The sequence below is a fragment of the Bombyx mandarina genome, chromosome A1 (genome assembly GCF_030267445.1).
Source record: "Bombyx mandarina strain Sakado chromosome A1, ASM3026744v2".
NCBI lineage: Eukaryota > Metazoa > Arthropoda > Insecta > Lepidoptera > Bombycidae > Bombyx > Bombyx mandarina.
The window spans coordinates 2,251,789-2,274,862 of record NC_143234.1 but is presented as its reverse complement, the minus strand read 5'-3'; the positions used below and the strand labels follow the sequence as shown (position 1 = coordinate 2,274,862).

Here is a 23,074-nt window from a genome sequence, read left to right as displayed (position 1 = left end):
GAAACTAATTTGGACTATCACAAAAAGTATCAATGGTGTGCCGAAACATACTATTGAATGAGCGAACACTTCGCTCATTTTATAATCAACTCGGCACGTGTAGACATTTGACACTGCTTGATATGCAGCACGCGAACTATTATTTTTACTATCGCGTATTTACCTTGTTTTGTTTTAAAATGAGATTACGATAATATTCTGTTTGTCTGTTTAATTAAACATTTCTGGTATCCAACCAGAGAGTTCTTTTGCTACTATTATTTCATTAAATATCTCTATTGATATTGGAGCTCATTACCAAGAACGCTCTAAACAGCAATCTCAATATTCAATCAAAAAATAATCTTTGGACTAGAGTTTAATTCTTAACGCTCTTAGAGGACTTTGTCTTTGAAATCCTTTTGCCTACTTCTTTGCTTTTCCCCTTATATCTCGAAGATAAATCATAGGGCGGTTAGTCCAACGATCACAGAGGCACCGATAGTTAAGGACAAACCACATTGACGATCTATGCGAATAAAAAAATCATTTAATGGTTCTCAAATATGTTCCTTTTCTTTGGAATACAAATCGCACACACATACACTTGTTAAATCCATTATTAATTAAATCCGCAACGAACGGCTACTAGTCGAAGTTTACTGGAGGTCATATCTTATGTGCTCGTCTACAGAATAAGTATTAGGAAGTGACGCTGAGCCGTGAAACAGCCGTGACGCTGGCATCCTGAATGTAGACTTGTGTAAATTAAAAAAAAACCTTTGATCTTGCTGCGATTAGCGTTATTTGTTCCGGCAACCGAGGATGTCATCCAAGGGCGAAATTCGCTTTCCGCTGGTGATGTATAGGGAAATTTGTTAATAAGTGGAGGCTTTTTGAGGTCGGCCATTTTTTTTAAAACACTTAATTATCACGGAACCAAATGCCTTTACTCAAGTCTTTGAATCGTATTGTTAATATATAATAACTTAAGAGAATTATTTACCGGATATCGTGTCGTTTGGAAATGAAGTCATAGTGATTTTTACATTATTTCTAATCCATTCCAATCTATATCTGTCCTCTTCGTAAAGCAAAATCGGATTCTTTTTTGGGAAAATGGCCTTGTGCTTCTGCCCTTGTCGCATGTAATCATTAAGAGTACTTAGGAGTGACCATTTTGCCCTTTAGAATGTAACGCACGAATGCTTCGCGTTTCACAATGGCTTGATTGGGTTACGAATGCGGCTTATTAGCAATAAAACCACTGAGAGATTTCGGAAGAAGCCTATTGTTATTGAAACCTCTAGTTAAAGATCAGCAGCTAGATATAATTTGCCGGAGATATATTGGTTGGCTTCTCTGGTCGACACATTTTGTTATAAACCAAAAATTAGAGTATACTCGTGCTAAATTAATTTTTATTCTTCATCCATCTGTAAGCATCCGTTCATTTGCTATGCATGTACGCAGTAAATAGATATTGAATATCAAGAGTTTCTGGATGATATATTTTAATTGATGATTAATCATTACCCCAACTCGGTTTATGACTGTAAAACAACAATTAGAAATGTGTATTAGCAGAATACTAAAATTTTCTTTTCTTTTATTTTCAGGTGTTCGGCTCCAAGGCCGACCTTCAGCTCCACACGCAGATCCATCTCCGAGAAGCCAAGCCCTACCGGTGTACGCAGTGTCCGAAGGCTTTTGCCAATTCGTCATATCTAGCCCAGCATTCCCGTATCCATTTGGGCATAAAGCCTTACCGCTGTGAAATTTGCCAGAGGAAGTTCACTCAGCTGTCCCACCTCCAGCAACACATCAGGACGCACACCGGCGACAAGCCCTACCGTTGCACGCAGATCGGGTGCACGAAAGCGTTCTCCCAGCTATCGAATCTCCAAAGCCACAGTCGTTGCCACCAAACCGACAAGCCCTTCAAATGCAACTCTTGCTATAAATGTTTCACACACGAGAAAGACTTACTCGAGCACATCCCCAAGCATAAAGAATCGAAGCACCTCAAAACGCACATATGCCAGTACTGTGGGAAAAGTTATACGCAAGAGACGTATCTCAGTAAGCACATGAATAAGCACGCGGAGAGGGCTGACAAGCGGCCGCCTATCTCGGCGTTAGGGCTGAGCGGCTTGAATAGGTCCCTAGCTGCAGCAGCGCCGACGGCCGCGCCCTTCGCAGACCATCCATACTGGCCCAAAGTCAGTCCTGATTCGGCAGCCCACATGTCCGACGAGGGCGGGTACCATCAGCAACGTGAAAGCGACGACCACCACGAGCAGCAGATGCAGCAACAACGGGCGCTGTTCGCTCAGCACGAGAGCCAGGACGACAGGATCCAGCCCCCCGTGTCTTCCGCCGCGAACTCCGCGTTCACGCCGATAAACTCGATGGCCCCGCATTTGAATGGTCTGTCGCACCACAGCGCGTTGCCGACTCGGCCCTATCTCTACGACCCCCTGCACTTCCAGCAAGGGAAGCAGCAGCCCGGCTCCTTCCCAAACCAGCTCATTTCCTTACACCAGATCAGGAATTACGCGCATCAGCCCTCGGCGTTGCTGCCCGCCGAACACATCCTACCGCACGCTCTATCGCACAAAGATAAACAGTAACATTATCGCCGTTTAGGTACACCACTTTAGTACTTACGATGGTATTACTAGTTATAAAAAACAAATTTTAACGAAACATAATTTAGAATCTCTCTGGATGTAAGTGCGTTTATAGTGAATGCACGAAGGGTTTTTATTCGCCGTCGACGGATGAAATTGCATTTCTAGGGAATACATTTTTTTTTTTGTTATTACAATTTAATGCTCTAAATTTTTGGGTAGATATTCAAATTTATCGGTCACGAAGATTGGCTAGTTACGTTCACTGATTACGCTTCAGTGGAGCGGTCGGCTCTCCACGTTCTACTCGTAGACTGATCAGCATGACGAACGCAAGCGATCTTCGATCTCCGTGAGCCAATGCTGACGAGTCTGCGAATACGAACTGCTCATTCACAACACTGCTCCACGTTAGCGTAATCACCGAATCGTTGATATTAAATGGCCTAATTGCGTCATAATAACCATAGCATAATACGCATTCCCAGTGAGATTGAGTTATTTAAACCGGCCTTCGTCTCGTGTATTGCATTTTGTATTTTAAGTTCTTGCTAAACAGATCTCTATGATTACATCACATTTTTCACTCAGTTCCTACTTAGGTCGTATTTTTTTTTAATTATTTTAGATATTCCTTTAAATTCTCCTTCAAAATTTATCTTCGTTCGTGTTGGATCGAAAATAGAGCGTTATTGTTCGTCAAACATACTCATTGTGATCGTTTATTGCATCGTATTTGTGTTGTGATATTTTCGATTCAAACACGTGAACATTCAAAAGTGTAACACTGGTTCTTGTTGAAAAAATGCTCATTCATCAGATAAAATTATTTAACTACATTAATAATGTATCGTTAAATCTTATTGTTCTGTTGATGGAACATGTTTTCCCATTCTAATTTAAAACATTGAGTGGCCAAAATTGTCTTCATTGTCTTCTCACACGCAGGGCGCATTTTTGTATATAAAAACATGTAAATAATTTACAATTTTTCGAGAGAACCTTGGGATTTTTATTGTTTTTTTTTTATTATTATTATTATTATTATTTACGTTTACTTAATTCTAAAATGCTTATGCTCAATTATATTAGCATTAAGGTGCATCGGGGTACAGGAAAGACACGGAAATGTTGTATTATAATAATTTCATTGTGTGTGTGTGTACTTAATTGGCCGACAAACAACACTTCGAACGGAGGTTTGTGTTCAGTTTAAGTAGAAATTAAATTTACCCTCAGATATAATTGACGTCACACTGTATGTTGCCCTCAAACAAAAATTACACTTGGGTACAAAAAGTTCGTTTAGATAATCTCAATGTATACGAACAAATTTGATTTTATTATTATTATTATTATTATGATTAATTATTTAAATAAATAAACGGTTCGTAGTAGAGTTAACGAAATGAAATGTGATAGGAGACGGGAATAAGGGAAGAATGCTATTTTTGGAAGAAATTGTTCGATTCTTTGAAAGATCCTTTTTTTTTGCTGTTTCGTTTTGTTAATGAATTTAAAAATGGTAACTTAGGTTGTGGTACCCGTAAGGCGTCCGGTCTGTCTGTCTGTCACAATTATAGCCAAATATAAGTTCTTGTAGATTGAAGGGAAATGATTCTGAGCTTGTTCCAGTGCACAATGCGAGGGCGAGACAAGCCTCTGCAAAACAAAATTCTCGTGTCGAATGAAAAAAAATAATTCGACGAACAAAAGTACCAGTTAATTTTGATTTTATTTAAACGAATTGCGATTTTCTCTCTCTCTCTCTCTATTGTAAGTAGAATTGTGATATACTATTATTGTGTGTATTTGTTTTATTTTTTATTAAGTTAATTTGTAAAATTATGAATACGATTTAATTTTGTAAGTAGGTACGTTCTTTTCGTTATACGTTAGTTCTTGCTTCTCAGCATCCTCTGTTTTAGATTATAGACGAAAGTGAACGAAAACAGTTTTTTTTTTTGTTACTTAAAATCAATTAAAAATTAATTAAAAACTATGCCAAGAAACTATTTTCTTTTTGTTTTATTTATTAACACGCTACACCTGCATATGAAAGATACAACAACCTGACAGCGACATCGTAACAATTTGAAAACTGGTCATAAATTTTAATAATGTTGTAACTATACTGAGACCTTAGAACTTATATCTCAAGGTGGGTGGCGCATTTACGTTGTAGATGTCTATGCGCTCCAGTAACCACTTAACCCCAGATGGGCTGTGAGCTCGTCCACTCATCTAAGCAATAAACTAAAAAATCTTATTATTTATGCCAAAAAAACAAAACAAAATTTCGAAAGATTAAATAGTAGCTCACTTATGTCATAGTCGATCTGCATTAGCTGCAAGTCGTTAATTTTGGCCCCAAATGACGTCACACGTAACAAAAATTACGCTGATCATGATATGAAGTTTGTTGGTTACTTTTCCTAAATCATTATCGTCAAATTAAGAGGAAATGCTAATTACATTAACTAAATACATTAAAAATATACCGGCTGATCAGACATGTATAGTTAAAAAATTTGATATGCGAAACAATCTGTAAAACATTGTTCAAATTGGATATTATATTTCTTCAGAGATTTTCAAATATTACTCTGACAACTGTATCGTGTTTCAAGCTACATTTAACAAACTATAGGAACTAGAGGTCCCGCAGTAGTCGAAATTCGACTATAATTGCAATTGTAAGTTTGTACACTACTATGATTGTATTTTATACTTCTATAATCACAAATTTCGCCAAGGCTACACTATAAAAAAATATTAATAAAGACAAACAATATTTAATCTATTCTCAATTTGACCACAGACGTCAAGAACAAAAGTTTGACAATAAATAGTATGCATGCGTGTGTGCATCAAATACATGGTATGTAGTGTGTGTAATGTTTTCTTTATTGATTTAATGTATCTTTTATGCATTATTTTAAAAAAAAAATTAGCATTGTGCACTTCTTCTCTATATTCTCTATAAGTGTGGAAAATTTCATAGTCCTCCGTCCGCGCAATTTTCGTAAAAAGGGATACAAAGTTTTTGCTTCACGTAATAATATATAGATGTAAATTCAATCAATTAACATTGATTACACATACAAATTAATTAGTCATCCACGTGCACCGACCACTGATACGAAAAATATATATTGCTATATTTATTATACATTCTTGATAAAATAATGCAGTCAAAAAGCGGTGATGTAATTTCGCTCACTCCATGCAAACGAATTGCTTGCAAAATATACAGTGTTTTTTTATTGCTTAAATGGGTGGACGAGCTCACAGCCCACCTGGAGTTAAGTGGTTACCGGAGCCCATAGACAGCTACAACGTAAATGCGCCACCCGCCTTGAGATAAAAGTTCTAAGGTCTCAGTATAATTAATTACAACGGCAGCCTCAGCCTTCAAACCGAAACACATTACTACTTCACGGCAGAAATAGCAGGGCGATGCTACCTACTCGTGTGGACTCACAAGAGGTCCTACCAGCAGTAATTGCGCAAATTGTAATTTTGCGGGTTCGATTTTTATTACACGAAGTTATTCTTCACCGTGGAAGTCAATCGTGAACATTTGTTAAGTACGTATTTCATTAGAAAAATTGGTACCCGTCTGCGGGATCCGAACACCGTTGCGTCGCTAGATACGAATGCACGACAACTTTACACTAAATCAAATATAATTTAAACGATACTTGAACAAAATTCATCTTTTGTTCATTTTCTCGAAATTAGATTTAATAAGATTTAGGAAACTTCTAGAATCACGAAAACTTAAATACAGCGAAATTAAAAAAATAATAAATAAATAAAAATCTAATTTTGAAAGAAGGAACAGAAATACGAAATATTAGTTTTGACTTAAACATTTACATTTAGAATGAAATGCAGTTTGTCCCCTTCGCACATTCTTCAGACAGCCCTGAGGTACGAAACGGTGGTATAATTTCTAAACTTCTTCCAATCTCGCCGCAGCCGATGTAACAAATTGAAAACATTTTTGCAATCGCTCAATCAAGCTAAGCTTTACGCTTAAAATCGCATACGTTCACGGGACCCTTGAGATAACCTTCATTTTGAGGGCTTCATTGAATTAATAAAAAAATAGCTATCACTTTTTTAAATAAAGTTTTTCAAAATAAAAAGATTACGTACATTATTATTGTTGTTATGTTATTCTATACATTGACGGGTCACTTTATAAATAAATCATCAAAAATAGTTTACCAACCTAGAAAAACATACTGAGCACTTAAAAAAAATTAACTGAGAAAATACGTTTTTTTTAAGTCTCTTAAAAAGTAAGATTGCGCTTTCTGTAAGCTTGCAGGGTCGAGTTATGCACAAGACAAAAAAATATTAAATGATTTCGAGATACATTAATAATATCGAAATAAAACAATTTTCTAGAACTTTCCACTTTTATTCAGTTAACAGTCGCAAAATACATCGTAATTAATCTTAAAATAGGTATTTACATTACACTGGGGTCTTTCTACCTACGTAGGTAAATCAAATCATACACAAATCATACCAAGAAAAATTAAATAAATATACCTAGTAAAAAAAAAGCAATAAATATACGCTAACTATATATTATGACGATACAAATAATGTTATTAACTACAAAAGACAAATTTTAACATAATTTTACACAGACGTCGACAAAGCATCTCCGAACACCAAAGAGGGAGTATTTGTAAAATGCCTTATAGAAATTCAAGATGTTTTCATTCGAGAAAATATGAGTTGATAGGAATATTTTTTTGAAGAAAATGCAGCCCTATTTTAGATAACGCATGTCTAACGATACCTAATTATCAATAAAAATAATATAAGTGCCAAACAAATGTACACATTTTTCAAATAAATCTAATGTCTTGGAGGTGGCCAAATTTTAATGGTTCCGTTAGATAAGGTTAGCTAGTACAAGCGTGTTAATAATTCTTCTTTGGATCTAGTAGGCAATGGTTTTGATGGCGAGTTTTGTACTAATTGAATAAATTTCAAACATCTCGCTTCTTTTGTAAAATATAAATGGTATTCGTATGAATCCGTCGATCTGGCCTTGTCTCAGTTTTATTTAGTGAATTATCTTGTCTTTTATAGTTAGTGAACGAAAAACTTCTTGTGGCAAAAGAGAACCCTCTAACGTTGAAACTTTTCATAGATAAAAAGACGTAGAAGTTCCTCGAAAAAAAAAAGAAGAACAGATTTAAGATTGTTTTTCTTTATTAATTGTATCGTGGCGCGCCTAAATTAAGTCAATTAAAAGGGAATATTTTTATTATAATACTTTTATATGTATTATCATTTAGTCGCCCTAATTACTAAATGAGAAACATATAAATACACATAAATAATATATCAGGACATATATATATTTATAAAAAACAGCATACTCTTTCTTTACTTCACTTTTCGAAAACTATTTCAATGGCCGACTAAACTTAAATGGATAATGCTTGGGTTAGAAGTACAAAAAAAAAAACAATTCTTACAAATAATAGGAAAATTTTGAGATTTTATTTAAATAATATTTGTTGGATTTTGTGTCAATTAAAACAGAGATCACGTTAAAATAATACCAGTTAGAATTTGACGTAACCATTTCGCTTTTGACTTTAGAAACTATTCAATGGGACAGATGCAGAAAATTAATAAAGAAAAATCTTACCTAGCTTCTATGATAGCAGCATGCAAGAAGCTTACATATCGCACATGCGGTGCGATAACGTCACTTATGCAAATTATGTAATTTTTCAGGAGAAACGTTGAAAAATCCAACATTTTATTATAAAATTCTTATATAGTTCTGCTAGATAGACTATAGTAATAAAATGATATAATTTAAACTATAAATTTAAAATTTACCAGTAAAAGCAAACATCTCTCTTGTGATGACTATTAATGAATGACTATTAAAAAATGTATTTTCTCATAGTCAGTTTCAGTGTTAATAAAAATTGCTTAAGTGACTTTAAAGCACCGTATGTGTGATATATTCATTTAAGTTTTAAGTTGGACCAAACTTTCTAAAGTGTGCAATTTAACTCTTAGCAGTCAAGAGCCTTGCATGCTGCCCTGCTAAACCCTTAAACCTCAACTTTGTAAGGGGATCCGGGAATGTGATCATCCCCCCACTTCACAATCACGATGTAGTCCCCCCTGTCCCTGACGACGTACCAGCACTCGTAGTTGTTCTTACCCTTGTGCTTCAGCTGGACTTCGTCGCAAGGACCTTTGGGTCCGTAGATTCCGACATACAGGATATTGGTACCTGAAGACAATGCAATAAGAGTAATTTTCTTATCACAGGAGCGGATCTTTTTGGAACGAAGTTCCTTATGGGACGATGCGGAGGGGTACCCTAACTGGGAAAAAACGTCCGTAACGTAAGAATTTTATTAGTAATGCACACAGTGTACGAATTAACTTTGTGATAACGTACAAAAAATAACATATTTTTTTATCATTCATTGACCACAATCTCAGAGCGTTCGTTTGCGCAATACACTAGCTCTTACACAAACAACCGTGAATGAAGTGTGCCACAATAAGTTCGCACGTTACCGAATGACCGTGGGTTGTTACGAATCCTCCAGTTTTATTTTCTTTACACCTCGAATAGAACTTAAAATTAATATTTTTACAATAAAGAACTTCGTTCCTATCCGGTGTCCCACGACACCACATATCTTTTATATTCAAGCTCACGACCCTACTGTTTGCTACTAGATACCAATGGACATCACAAAGAGAATGTTGTTAATCAACTGTTAGGATTGAAGGATGGGATAACTGTTAAATACTGTACCAGAAATTTCGATCTTTTTTTTTTATGATTGAAGAATTACTGGTGGCCCGGAGGCCTTTCCAGTTTCACCAGGACATTTCGATCTCATGGGTGGTGGTAGTTAGGTTTGTAATATCTATAAACTCATTAACGACTTAATAATACCACCAGATGAGATATGAACAGATCTGCGATATCACAGTAAGCCAATATCAGAGTCAGGTAGATCGATGTCACGACTTTTTCCCCTACGTATTCGCTGGTAGCTAAGGGTCTATTACAGCATTTCGTGGACGGATAGGAGAGCTCACGGGTTCAATCTGAGAGAATTTGCTAACACTAGCCCTAACAAGAGCGGTGCTTCGCTGAATCTACCACCGAATCAGAATCGCGACTCCCTGAGAAGACCTGCCGAGAAACTCAGCGGGCTGTGTCTATAGAACCACGCCGGGACGAGCAGAATGCTATAATTTATAAACCATATAAATTATTCAAGGTTTTTTCAAATGTTAGCACGTCCGGGCGTCTACCGATTTTCTTTCCAGATGACGAACACAGCCCCAATTTTATTGGCGTTCAATAGTCTCTATTAATTTTCACTGATTTATCGTGTTAATCTATGGACGACAGTTAGGGGATATTTACCAGCGTCTCCGGCGTGAACTGTAAACTGATTGTGCTTGTTGAGGTAGGCCTTCTTCAGACCCATTCCCTTGCTCGTGACCTTGGTGGCGTCGGACTTGAAGTGCGGTAACACTGGACCTTGCTTCTGGGCAGCCTTCGACACTTTCTGGACGGTTTCGACTGTCACCGACGAGGTCTCCTGGGCACCGATCTCAGCCAGATTACCACCTGTTAGTAAGTTAAATAAGAATAAGTCGTCGTGGCCTAAAGGATAAAACGTCCGGTGCATTCGTATGTAGCGATGCACCGGTGTTCGAATCTCAGGCGGGTACCAATTTTCCTAACGAAACACGTACTCAACAATTGTTTACGATTGACTTCCACGGTGAAGGAATAACATCGTGCAATAAAAAGCAAAATTATAATTTGCGTAATCACCGGTAGTAGGATCTCTTGTGAGTCCGCACGGGTATGTACCACCACCCTGCCTATTTCTGCCGTGAAGCAGTAATGCGTTTCGGTTTGAAGGGTGGGGCAGCCGTTGTAACTAAACTTGAGACCTTAGAACTTATATCTCAAGGCGGGTCGCGCATGTACGTTGTAGATGTCTATGGGCTCCAGTAACCACTTAACGCCAGGTGGGCTGTAAGCTCGTCCACACAACTAAGCAATAAAAAACAAAAAAAATCGATTAAAACTTTCACTGTTCGTTCGGTAATCGATAAATATAGTTTCGGACTTAAAAACATACAGCTAGTCAAATCTCATACCAGTAGCTTCGATTTTGAAGGGAGATCCGACGATGTGAGCTCCGTTATACTTGATGCTCATGTAATAGAAGCCCGGAGATAAAGGAGTGTAGCGGACCTGTGTAAATACAGTTTTCCTTAGATTAAACCTTTAAAAAACACTCGATCTCTTGAGGAAAGAACGTTGCGTTGTTTATACCAGAGCAAACAGTATACGTCGGATAGCCATTACGCTGCTCTATTTCTCGAAATTAGAAATACTATCCCTCAGTAGTCGAAATTCGACTATAATTAATTGAAATTGTAAGTTTGTACACTATTATGATTCTATTTTATACTTCTATAATCACAAATTTCACCAAGGCTACTCTATAAAAAAATATTAATAATGACAAACAATATTTAATCTATTCTCAATTAGACTACAGACGTCAATTTTAGGTAGCGGCTTGGCTCTGCCCTTGGCATTGCTGAAGTCCATGGGCGACGGTAACCACTCACCATCAGGTGGGCCGTATGCTCGTCTGCCTACAAAGGCAATAAAAAAAAAAAAGTCAAGAACAAAAGTTTTACAATAAATAGTATGCATGCGTGTGTGCGTTAAACGTTAAATACATGGTATGTAATGTGTGTAATGTGTATCTTTTATGCATTATTTAAAAAAAATATTAGCATTGTGCACTTCTTCTCTATATTCTCTATTAGTGTAGATAATTTCATACTCTTCCGTCCGCGCAATATTCGTAAAAAGGGATACAACGTTTTTGCTTCACATATTAATATATAGATATCGTTTTTAATACAGATCTGAGGATTCTTGATTCGTATTTTTCCTAGTCTCGACTAGAACTTTTAGATTAATTAACTAAACTACATCATCTAAATTCGACTATAACTGACTCCTTAAACAATTCGAATTAATTTATTTTTTTACGCTTGATCTTTTGTTTTGGTGTCAGGGCTTTGGCAAATTGATGTCTTCAAACAAGATTACACAGCTAGAGTACACATTAAAAAAACAAAAAGTAAATCAGTTGCTAAACAAAGAATAAAATTATTGCAAGCTATTTTGTCTTTGCCTATTAATTGATATATAAAATACATCCTAAAAGTTACAATTTGAGGTATTAGGAACTTCACAATTGAATAAGTAACGCAACAAGAAATCCAAATCTCTACTGTTAAGTTCACCTTTGTAGATGTTGCAAATACGAGAGTATAGCTAACGGCATGATGCCATACACTTAGATGCAAAAAAACCGGTACTGTCCTTATATTTTGTCCAAATTAAAGTCGATCTATTCTGAAAATTTACCTTATAACCCTCTTCGACTTCGGTGCAGTCCATGGAGACTCTGGAAGGTCCGTCCACGGTGACGGCGAGGATGCCAGCTCCAGCGTTACAGGTGTCAATAATAAGGTCAGTTTTGGCACCTACAAATAGAAAATATGAAATTAACGGATCGAATCGAATTATTGCAATTTTTGAGAATCCATTGGATTTATTAAACTAACGTAACATAACTAGAAAGTCTTATATATTTGCTGATCCAATTATCAGTTTTACAAGTGGAAGAGCTTGTAATACCTACTAAGGATACTAAAGCTATTAACCAAGAAGATAATCTATATATATAAATGAATTTCTGTTCGTTAGTCTCGCTAAAACTCGAGAAAGGCTTTACCGATCTGGCTAATTTTGGTCTTGAATTATTCGTGGAAGTCCAGAGAAGGTTTAAAAGGTGAATAAATATGAAATTGCTCGGAATTATATAAAAACAAACGATTTTTTATTTTTCCTTTGATGTGTCCCCTGTCGGACTGATTCCTTTTTTTTAACTTTATTTTATACAAAAGTTTAGGTCTTTTGTTTATCGATTTAGGCGCTACAAAGTCTGCCGGGTCAGCTAGTTTTATATAAATAGTTTCGTTCTATGCTCCATTTTATTTGAAAAAACTTTAGCTGCAGATGAAATTATTAAAACCGCAGTGATACTGAGGAATGACGAATACAATCACAGTGCGTTATCGAAAGCCACTCACCAGTCTTGACTGTTCCCAGACCGGGTCCGTGAGCGTGAACCGCAGCCGGATCAGCGTCATCCTTGCCGACCTGGACAAATAAGAGACTACTTAAAACCCTGGACCTATTGATTTCAATCGACCAGATTTTTATTACCAGGTTAAGACACTTTTGGGCCCTTATTTTTATACCGTGGACCGTCACACATTTGTGACCAATTTATCTTATCTAATTGAATACGAATGTTTTCAGAAGATAAACGATCACTCGACATAAAGTAGTGACTTACAGAATAAAAACAGAAACAAACAAACAATCAATGATTGAATTAAGGTCTGTACCAATTAGATTGTAGGTACTTGGCGAACACATTAAGCCGGCAATAAGCCTGGCAATTACTTGGATCCTAAAATATATTGAAGTTTATTTTTCATGCATTTCAAGACCTACATCACATCTGAACGTATACAGTTATTGAAAATACTAGTAAAACAGTCAAATCGCTGCGTACTTAAAAGGTATTTAAGATTGACCAATCTGCGAAAAGTGAAATAAGCCTTAAATTTAAAAGCGTAAGGACCAACCTTAATCCTCAAAGGTGAAGCAGGTATGTGAACGCCGTTAAACTTCACGTTGATGTTGTGGACTCCGTTCTCCCTTGGCATGAACCTCACCGAGTACTGGTCGCCATCGATGTTCTGGATGAAGCAATCGTCGGTCTTGCCCGATGGCGAAATGACCTGGAGGAAACAGCCGGTTTTTTCGTTAAAATCTTATCATGTACAAGTATTACATTAGCACGCTTTCTAATCTATTTTTTCTGATGGAATTCAAAAACATAATTCCATCAAATAATCAAATGGGTCAGTTTATACGAATAGTGGACTTATTTAAGAATGTCCGCCAGTGACCAAGAAAACTGTGCAGTATTCAAAACGGCGGGAATGACAATAAAAAAGGGATTCCATTAAAAATTGCCTCATTATGTCCATCCTTTTTCTCTCTATCTATTCGCTGGTAGCCTAAGAGGCTATTTCATTTACGCCCTGAAGAGTAAGTGAGCTCAGGGGTTCAACCTTAAAGAATTTGGTAGCACCAGTCCAAGCAATGTCCATTAAGTAAACTGAGGTTTTGTAGACAGCTGTGAATAAGATTACAATGTAAGGGAATGCCGAGAGAAACGGATTTCGATATTTCGATTTACGACGCTTTCAGTAATGCCATATTAGTTATGACTCCCTCCCTTAACTTATGAGACAGTCCTGAGATTATAAATTGACGATGCTTGTAGCTGAAAGTAAGTATGGTACTTTTTGACGAAGCATGTTGCTGATAACTCTACTTCTGTAATCTGACGAAGCGTGTTGCGGATAATAACATGTACTTTTAGGTTAGGAAAATTTAAATAGATTAAAAAAAAATATATATAAATGGAACAGATGTTAGCAAAGTCTCTCAAGTAGAGAGGCCTGTGAGCCCACACATCTGGTAAAGCTAGCATAACCCCTCGACGTTACTAGGAATAGGTGAGAAAAAAAAGGATTTTTATAAAAACCTACAATGCCTTTACATAATTAGTAGTACCAACAAAGTGATCACCAATTCAGGGAATCGAAATGACTAGAAGGTACGTGATAAATGACGCCTTAACAATAGATAAAAGCGACAATGCAATAAATAGTTGACAATATCTTAAAATTTAAAACAAAAATAATTGAATAATAATAATACATTAAAAGAAAATAAAAATCATAAAATTCAGAATAAGACGATTTCAGTTACAAAAGAAAATTTGACACGAATAAAGTATTAACTTTATTCGTGTCAAATTTTCTAATTATTAGAGGAAAAAATAATAGATAAAAGATGACTATAAGTGATTAGATCTGTTTTGATTGGATTTTATTTAGTCAGGAAAGCATGAAATACATCCAGCTTGGATATACTTATGGGTAGACAAGCTCTCAGCCCACCTGATGTTGAATAGCTACCGCAGTCCTTAGACATAGCAACGCCAACGCTGCTTGAGACATGAAATCCAAGTTTCAAGCCCTTCAGACCGGAAACAGGCAGAATGGCGCTACCAATAAACAAGTACCCCGGAAATAAACAACAAAAGTGGAATTAAATATGAAGGCTCACCCAAGACTGAATCTTTAGGTTGCCCACAAACGATACATCTTCCAATAAAACTAAGGGCGATATGATTTATCGCGGGAACATGACACTGGTCGAGCGAACATCAGCGGACCCGGATTTATGATGGATGGTTTTAACGCCACATTATGAGAACGCTGTTTTTTTTATTTATTCACTACCTCATTTTCCTGCCTTTACCTTAATAGAAGAAATATATGAGGCCGTCAGCGCAAAAGTGGTCTAGGCTTACCATAGTTAGTATGGAGGCAATTAGGTTTGAATTTGAATTTGAATAAGCAAAAAAACAAAACCCGCAAAAATGATGTTTGCAAAGCTATCTGTTATCTATGGGTGAAACTATGGATAGACCGGTTTTTTATATTTTAAATATATATCTTATAAGTTTGAATATAAAAAAATTGTGGGTTAGGCCACTTTTGCACTCATGGCCTCATATAATGAACAATTGACGGTGAATGAATTTTATCACGATTTTAATCGTATGTGGCGATAACAAAAATTAAATGGTATCATAGACATCCTCCGTAAGACGAGATAAAATTGTATTTCCTGACTTAAGAAGACCTGCTCTTTACTATAATTGTAATTTTATTATTTTCACTCAGCTATTTCTTTTGTATCACTTCTCTTGGACGTTTTTTATTGGTAGTGAAAAGAAATGTGCGCCCCTGTTTTTTTTTTATCAAAAGTTTTAACCGTTTCTTAACTATTTCATATTTTTCATTGCATAAATTGGTAAACGAATTTACGACCCATCTGGCGTATAGTTGTCATCGGGTCTGTGGACATCAACAAAGTAAATACTTCCATTCTGAGGCATGAACTCGAAGTCTCAGTTTTACAGTATAAAGGCTACCTCACCGTTCAAGCCGAAAGGAATTATCGCTTCACGGCAAAGATATGCTGAGATTCCCCGCAGATTCCTGTGCGGGCTTTATACTTGAGTCGTCTATTATCAAAGGTGGCAATCTGTGCATTTGGACAAAAAATTTTTATTGATATGTCAATACAAATTGATTTGAATATAATCGTCTCCTTCAAAGAATACGGTTCAAAACCTGCATTAAATAAAGGTTAATAGTTAACCTGTTATTTATCTAAGATGTCGTTCCGAAGAGTTTTGTGACTGCCAATGGAATACAAAGTCAATAATTCGTTTTTCTGATTTACCAATCATTGTCCAAAAGTCAGATTGCCGGCTTTGATAATAGTCGACTCACTTATCCTTATGACCAACGGGCGGCAGTATTGAAGTAGTTGAGCTATGGGCTCTGATGACCACTTAACACCAGGTGTGCCGTGTGCTCGTTCAGCCGTCTTAGCAATAGAAATACGATTTGCCGTTACGATAGAAGTTTTTATTATACCAATAAAAAAAGTTGAGGTTAAATTATTAGCTATAAATAAAAGAAAAGTGGCACACGTGAAAAACGTGAAAAACGATTCAAAGCGTTTTGAAAAAGGTCAGGTGGAATTCAAAATTACAGACTGTTCTACTAAATATTCTAAATACAAGATAAGGTCAAAGAACAGAGTCTGATACCAAAAAAAAAATCAATCCTCAGCAACAGAAGCTCTATCTAGTCAAGATTACAAGTTTCCTTCGACAATCTTACGATTCCGGTATATTCTACAAAGTATTTATTTTATTTTATTTTTGTATTGCTTAGATGGGTGGACGAGCTCACAGCCCATCTGGTGTTAAGTGGTTACTGGAGTCCATCGACATCTACAACGTAAATGCGCCTCCCACCTTGAGATATAAGTTCTAAGGTCTCAGTATAGTTACAACGGCTGCCCCATCCTTCAAACCGAAACGCATTACTATCCGTACCTACCCGTGCGGACCTACAAAAGGTTCTATCACCAGTTTATTACAGTACTCGAGCTTATACATGTTTTTGTTCATAATTTTTGATAGTTTGGTCGATTTTTCATAGATCACTCTGAATATTGATGATAATAGTACACAGCAACATTCTGTATCTTTTTAAAACTTCTCTAGATAAAAACGATTATCTAGAAGGTATGGTTTTAGCGACACAGCGCCTATTGTACAATTATACTTGCCTGTTGTCTGTTGTTTCAATTTTAATGGGTGTAAGTATAATCTCTCTCTATAAATAAAGACTGATAAACGTTAAACTCGTCAGAGAGAATGCCGGAGCGAGTACTACTACTATTTTTACACACACTTCACTTTAATTAGCAATACGAAAAATTTCAATACAAAAGATCTTAAATCACTCGATTTAAACGTCACTGCGCCAATTCTAATACACGAATGGATTTTTCTTCATAAAGCAAATACTAATTTCATGTAGTGTACTGAGAGGTTTCTAAAATCAGTCTGTGATTCCAGAATCATGTTATCCGATGTCCTCGTCACTAGCTCTCCTATGTTAGTTACAAGATTATCCTCAAAAACTCAGTTACTGAAAGAGATTAGTTGGAATTTCTAAGAGTAAGGTTATTTCTACTTAAGGATTCTACTACTGTAAATTCAACTCTTTGTAACCGAGTTTTGTGTGGATAAACTGTACCTCAGAACGCAATAGATCTATCGGTGATGCGGCTACTGGCTTTTTCAGGAAACCCTTTTCGTTCGACGTCTGAAACAAAAACAATACTTCATCTTGATTCTCCAATTTCTCGATTTTGATCTCCCCAGGTATCTGATTCATGTGACGGAGTGTAGAATTCGTTATTTCTAATTTCATAGATTCCCGTTTTGGAATTCCATTTCTTCTAGTGGTTACTGTTAATCTGTTCCGATATCTGGAATTGAATACTTCTAACAGCAGCTCTTATATTACAGAATTCACACAGAACAACTAATTTTAGTTCTTCTTTCTTCTTGTACAACGTTAAGTACTTCTCTAAGTGGACTAGAGCACGATGGATTTATTTCTTAGGGACGCTTTCCATCACTTCTATACAGTCACTGACTAATACTAGCGTTTATTATTTCATCCGTGAACTTATAATTAATTCTAGAAATCTTAATTGATTATTAGCTTTGTTGATAATTCTTTGTTTTAGCTTGCAAAAAAGAAACTACGTCAGAATGTATATCACATGTTAATATTTCTGTGGATTTTCAACACAAGGACGACGTGAAGAATTGTTTTGCTGTATAAAACATATATAGCGTATAATACACTTCTAAATACACAAGAAAAACAGGTGATTATTGTAAATGATTAATTGTGCAGCATTTTATTGCTATGACTTTACAGAACTTCAAAATCTATTTTTTTAATAGTCAATTTCATTCACCGTACTTGTGCTTTTTTCAATAGGCCGAGAATATTCTGATATGTTCACTTTCAAAATTACCTAATATGATCTTACTTTGTCTATTGTCTATTGCATACACATTGTCACTTTTAAATAAAAAAAAACATGCTCTTCAACTCTAATTTTTAACATGCTTTTGAATCTTTAAACGTCATTTTTACCAACTGTAGGACGGCATCAAAGACCGAATAAAATACAGTAATTTTATGGATTCACTCTAATATCCTGCCAAATAACATCAGGATAGAAAGAGGGAATTAATTGTGAATTCGCCTTTCTATAGAAGCGTGTTTTTTCTTAATTTTCAAACAACATCCATTTCTTTTCCTGCAGAACGTCAAATTATTTCATGACGATATAATTTTATCATCCACTTGTGAACCTTGATTAAGTCTACTTAATATAAATAGTTAAACTTAAATTATATTATACATACTACAATGTTTTACTTCGATAGTCCACTCATCGAAGTATATATATAAACAAAAACATCAAATTTCGCTCATATGAAAACAAATTCCCCTCTCGGCTGATATCCAAAATCTGACAAAAAAATGTAATAAAACTGACCGCGCGTGACCTCTCGCACCAACCATAACACGTGTTCAATATTTCGTAAAAGGGACGCAACACCATGAATATTATTGGATCTACGTAGTGTTAAAATTAATGCGAAGAAAGCCTGCCAGTTCGAACTACTAAGAATTATTCTAGTCACGTCATATCATAGTCCATGTTTATTTCTCTGGTTACTTCGAGAATTGTTTGAATAGGCGAGTTTTTTTTTTTTGCATATCCGTCTAGGATTGGTAAGAGTGGAACGTGTGGAATGTGGAAAAAAATATGGAATGGCGCGTTAAGATCTGAGTGAGAGAAAACGGTAAGAAAATGAAAAGAGAATGACAGAGAAAATCATGATGACGAAGACGTAAGTAAAATAAGTAAGGCTTAAAAAAGGTGTCCGATAATTTTTAACTAAATATATTAATAGAGAAGACTAGCTGTACCCGTCCGCTTCGCTGGGCATTTAAAATTAACATTATTATTTCTCACCCCCACAAAGATTCTCATCATTAACGCCCCCGCAACTGGTGTAGGGAGTCCAACACTCATATAAATATTAGCCTTTTTTTTTTTTTTTTAACGCTGGGGAATCCATTTACGGATACCCGGTCGAGGGGGGTAACGGACCGGGTTATGTCGGACTCCGGCGCCTCCTGAGAGGAAGAAGGGGAGAAGAGAAGGACTGAGGTCCTTCACCTCCCCCAATTTCTCACAGGAGACTACGCCTTGAAAAAGGCGCGCGAAGCACTTGCCCCGCAGAACGACTACCGACTAAACCCCATCGAGCTCCACCACACCGACTACACGAAACTTACGGTACCGCGATGCGCGCCGAAAGTCTCGCCTTAGGCGGTACCCGTACTGATGTTAAGACGGGATTTCATCCCCGGGAAAATCCCGTAGAACTTTGTCTCGGGAGACACACCGTGAGCGGCGCACAGGAGCCACCTTGCACCGCTTCACCACCGGACCAACAGTCGAGTGCTGGGCGCCCCCGCACCCGGCACTCGATAGTCCCTACGAGGGCTGAGCGGCGGCCTCTCGCACGCGCCGTCCACCCCGCCTTCTGCGCTGAGGAGCCGAAGAGGCGTTCCCTTTCGCGCTCCTCAGCCTCACGAAGCGCCATGACCAAGTCACAGAACCCAGCCATGGCCTCCCACGAACTCCGGTCCTCTACCATACGGGCGACGATAGCCCTCAAAGAGAGGTCCTGCCCCAACACCGCGACGAGGTTTCGCCGCGGGTGCTCCCACCGTGGGCACGCTTCTAGCGCGTGCTGGGCGTCATCGTTCGGGTGCCCGCACTGGTGGCAGCCCGGATGTGGCTCCCTTCCGCAGACTCTCCACAGATACCTCCCGAAGCATATAAATATTAGCCTATCCATTAAGTACATGTATTTTCTACATGGATACAGAGTTTCAAGTCAATCAGATGCATGGTTCAGTAGTTATAACGGCACATCCGTAAAAACCACTAAAGATTTATATTTTAGTATAGATTTGAGAATAGAACAATAAAAGCGCAACAATAGAACAGTGTTACTTTATGCACCACAATCCCAATTCTACATTCGTAGATTGGCGCTTCTATTTACTGTATACTATCAACGTTGGCGGTAAAAAATGCAAATGAAAACGACAATTTACTAAGAATCCTACAGGAGGACCGTCAATACAACGACGGTAGTTTCACAATTAAATCTATATTTTAGTGCATTAGACCGACAAACGATTTTACGGTGTACTTTCTTACATTAGGTACTAAATTTGCAATTCGGCTATCTTATTATATAAAACCGTCTGACTGCTTCATGGCAGAAAGCGTATAGGCTTACTAGCCATACTGATTCAGCACGCCCTGCCACCAAAACCAATAGGGCTACCACGCATGAGTAAAGGTAATTCAGAAGCTGTTTATGGGTGGAATTGCGTCTTGTAGCACGGGTAGGTACCCAACCCTGCCTATTTTCTATATACCCTGTGTCTTTTTTTGTTTTTTTTTTATTGCTTAGATGGGTGGGTAAGCAAACAGCCCGCCTGGTGTTAAGTGGTTACGGAGCCCATAGAATCTACAACGTAAATGCACCACCCACTTTGAGATATAAGTTTTAAGGTCTCAGTATAGTTATAACGGCTGCCCCACCCTTCAAACCGAAACGCATTACTGCTTCACGGCAGAAATAGGCGTGGTGGTAGCACCTACCCGTGTGGAATCACAAGAGGTCCTCTACCACCAGTAATTACGTAAATTATAACTATGGAGATTTAATTTTTATTACACGTTATTATTCCTTCACCGTGGATGTCAATCGTGAACATTTGATTAGAAAAATTGGTACCCACCTGCGGGATTCGAACACCGTCGCATCGCTCAACACGAATGCACCGGACGTCTTATCCTTTAGGCCACGACGACTTCTAGAATACGAGTTATATACGAGGATTCTGTTTAAATCAGTATAGATAATTTACCGTCCCGTTCAGGTTGCCCTTGGCGCCGTTCATCCTAATGTAGAACTGGGTTGGTTTATCCACTTGAGCCGAGTCCGGGAACTGGGCCACTTCGAGGAGATAAGCGTCTCCGGCGGCCGGCGAGATATACACCTTGAAGGGCGAGTCAGGGATGTGTTGCTCGTTGAACTTCAAACCAATGCGGTATTCGCCTAGAGGAGAAAGAGGATAGAAAATTAATAACAAAATAGTTTTTTTTTTTTTTTTTATTGCTTAGATGGATGGACGAGCTCACAGCCCACCTGATGTTAAGTGGTTACTGGAGCCCATAGACATCTACAACGTAAATGCGCCAACCACCTCGAGATATAAGTTCTAAGGTCTTCCTATAGTTACAACGGCTACCCCACCCTTCGAACCGAAACGCATTACTGCTTCACGGCGGAAATAGGCAGGGTGGTGGTACCTACCCGCACGGACTCCCAAGAGGTCCTACCACCAGTGATTACGCAAATTATAATTTTGCGGGTTTGGTTTTTATTACACGATGTTATTCCTTCACCGTGGAAGTCAATCGTGAACATTTGTTGAGTACGTATTTCATTAGAAAAATTGGTACCCGCCTGCGGAATTCGAACACCGGTGCATCGCGTCATACGAATGCACCGGACGTCTTATCCTTTAGGCCACGACAACAATAGTGGGGGGATTGTAAAGGATCGTTTATAACCTTGGTCATTACAATCACTCAAGAGATTTGTAAACGTTAGATTGAATCGAAGCTCTTAGAGCCAAAGAAATCTTCGTCTATATTTGGGTACTTTTGAGAAGAGCCGTGCGTCCAGTCCAGAGATGTCGGGAGCGAACCGCAGGTGCAAGGGGTGGAATTTAGGACCCTACCGACTAAACGACTCCCCTACAATTTTTCGACGGCCGATCTTCGCCAGGGGTCAGAGTAGGGGGAGTTCCCGCGGTCAACACTACAGACCAGACTCGTGACGCCACACCGATACTCGACCAACTGGTTGTCAAGGCGATCGTGGTGGACCAATGATGCCGGTCTTCGCGGTGCGTTGGCTGTATCTGACGCCAGTACTAATAGCAGCGTTTGTAAGCCTTTGATTGCAGTCTAGCGCATGGGAGATCGGCCATTATTACAGTACATAGGTCGCTAAATTTTTAATGACCAACTAAATCAAAGACCTTCATTACAATTAATACGAACTCAGATTTCAGATGTTTACGTCTGGTATAGAAACCATTGACGTACGTTCAGTTTTGTTTATTGCATTCTATGATAAAACAAATGGCCCATATGGTGTTCAAGTTAGAATTCATAGGTATCAGGATATTAGGACGTAAATTCCATTACTCATCTGGAGACAGGAAGTCGAAATACGCTCCATCTATTGCGGAATTTCAAATCGTATATTATCGAAGACCAGCGTCTATTGGTCGTCAAAGGTTCAACTGTGCACCTGACCATGTTGATGTCCTTGAACAACGGTGACCGCTGACCATCAAATAAGCTTATTGGGGCAAGCTTAAAAAGGATTCCAATGGCGGTGCAACAGAAATAAAGCTGAACAACGATGATTCCTGAACATCAGATAAACTTATTAAGGCAAGATCGAAAAGGATTCCAATGGCGGTGCAACAAAAAAAGATTATTGGAACGAAGTTCCTTATGGGACGATGCGGAGGGGTACACTAACCGAGAAAAAACGTCCGTAACGTAAGATGTTTATTAGTAATGCACACAGTGTACGACTTAACTTTGTAATAAC

At 37.7% G+C, this 23,074-nt stretch overlaps 2 protein-coding genes across 15 annotated transcripts in view; one reads left to right on the top strand and one right to left on the bottom strand.

The window, feature by feature from the left end:
• Nucleotides 1–4,627, top strand: part of LOC114239569 (zinc finger protein rotund) — a 225,790-nt gene extending 221,163 nt beyond the window's left edge. For all 7 annotated transcript variants that reach the window (XM_089739668.1, XM_089739667.1, XM_089739663.1 and 4 more), the window contains one exon: nucleotides 1,599–4,627. In XM_089739668.1, the coding sequence (XP_089595794.1) occupies nucleotides 1,599–2,612 (1,014 nt within the window). In that variant the 3' untranslated portion in view covers nucleotides 2,613–4,627. The remainder of the gene's footprint in view (nucleotides 1–1,598) is intronic.
• Nucleotides 4,628–7,023: 2,396 nt separating this feature from the next.
• Nucleotides 7,024–23,074, bottom strand: part of cher (filamin A protein cher) — a 111,697-nt gene continuing 95,646 nt past the window's right edge. For all 8 annotated transcript variants that reach the window (XM_028169794.2, XM_089739808.1, XM_089739806.1 and 5 more), the window contains 7 exons: nucleotides 21,309–21,499; nucleotides 13,398–13,553; nucleotides 12,834–12,903; nucleotides 12,106–12,224; nucleotides 10,812–10,908; nucleotides 10,063–10,269; nucleotides 7,024–8,901 (listed from right to left, as the gene is read on the bottom strand). In XM_028169794.2, coding sequence (XP_028025595.2) covers nucleotides 8,717–8,901; nucleotides 10,063–10,269; nucleotides 10,812–10,908; nucleotides 12,106–12,224; nucleotides 12,834–12,903; nucleotides 13,398–13,553; nucleotides 21,309–21,499 — 1,025 coding nt within the window. In that variant the 3' untranslated portion in view covers nucleotides 7,024–8,716. The remainder of the gene's footprint in view (nucleotides 8,902–10,062; nucleotides 10,270–10,811; nucleotides 10,909–12,105; nucleotides 12,225–12,833; nucleotides 12,904–13,397; nucleotides 13,554–21,308; nucleotides 21,500–23,074) is intronic.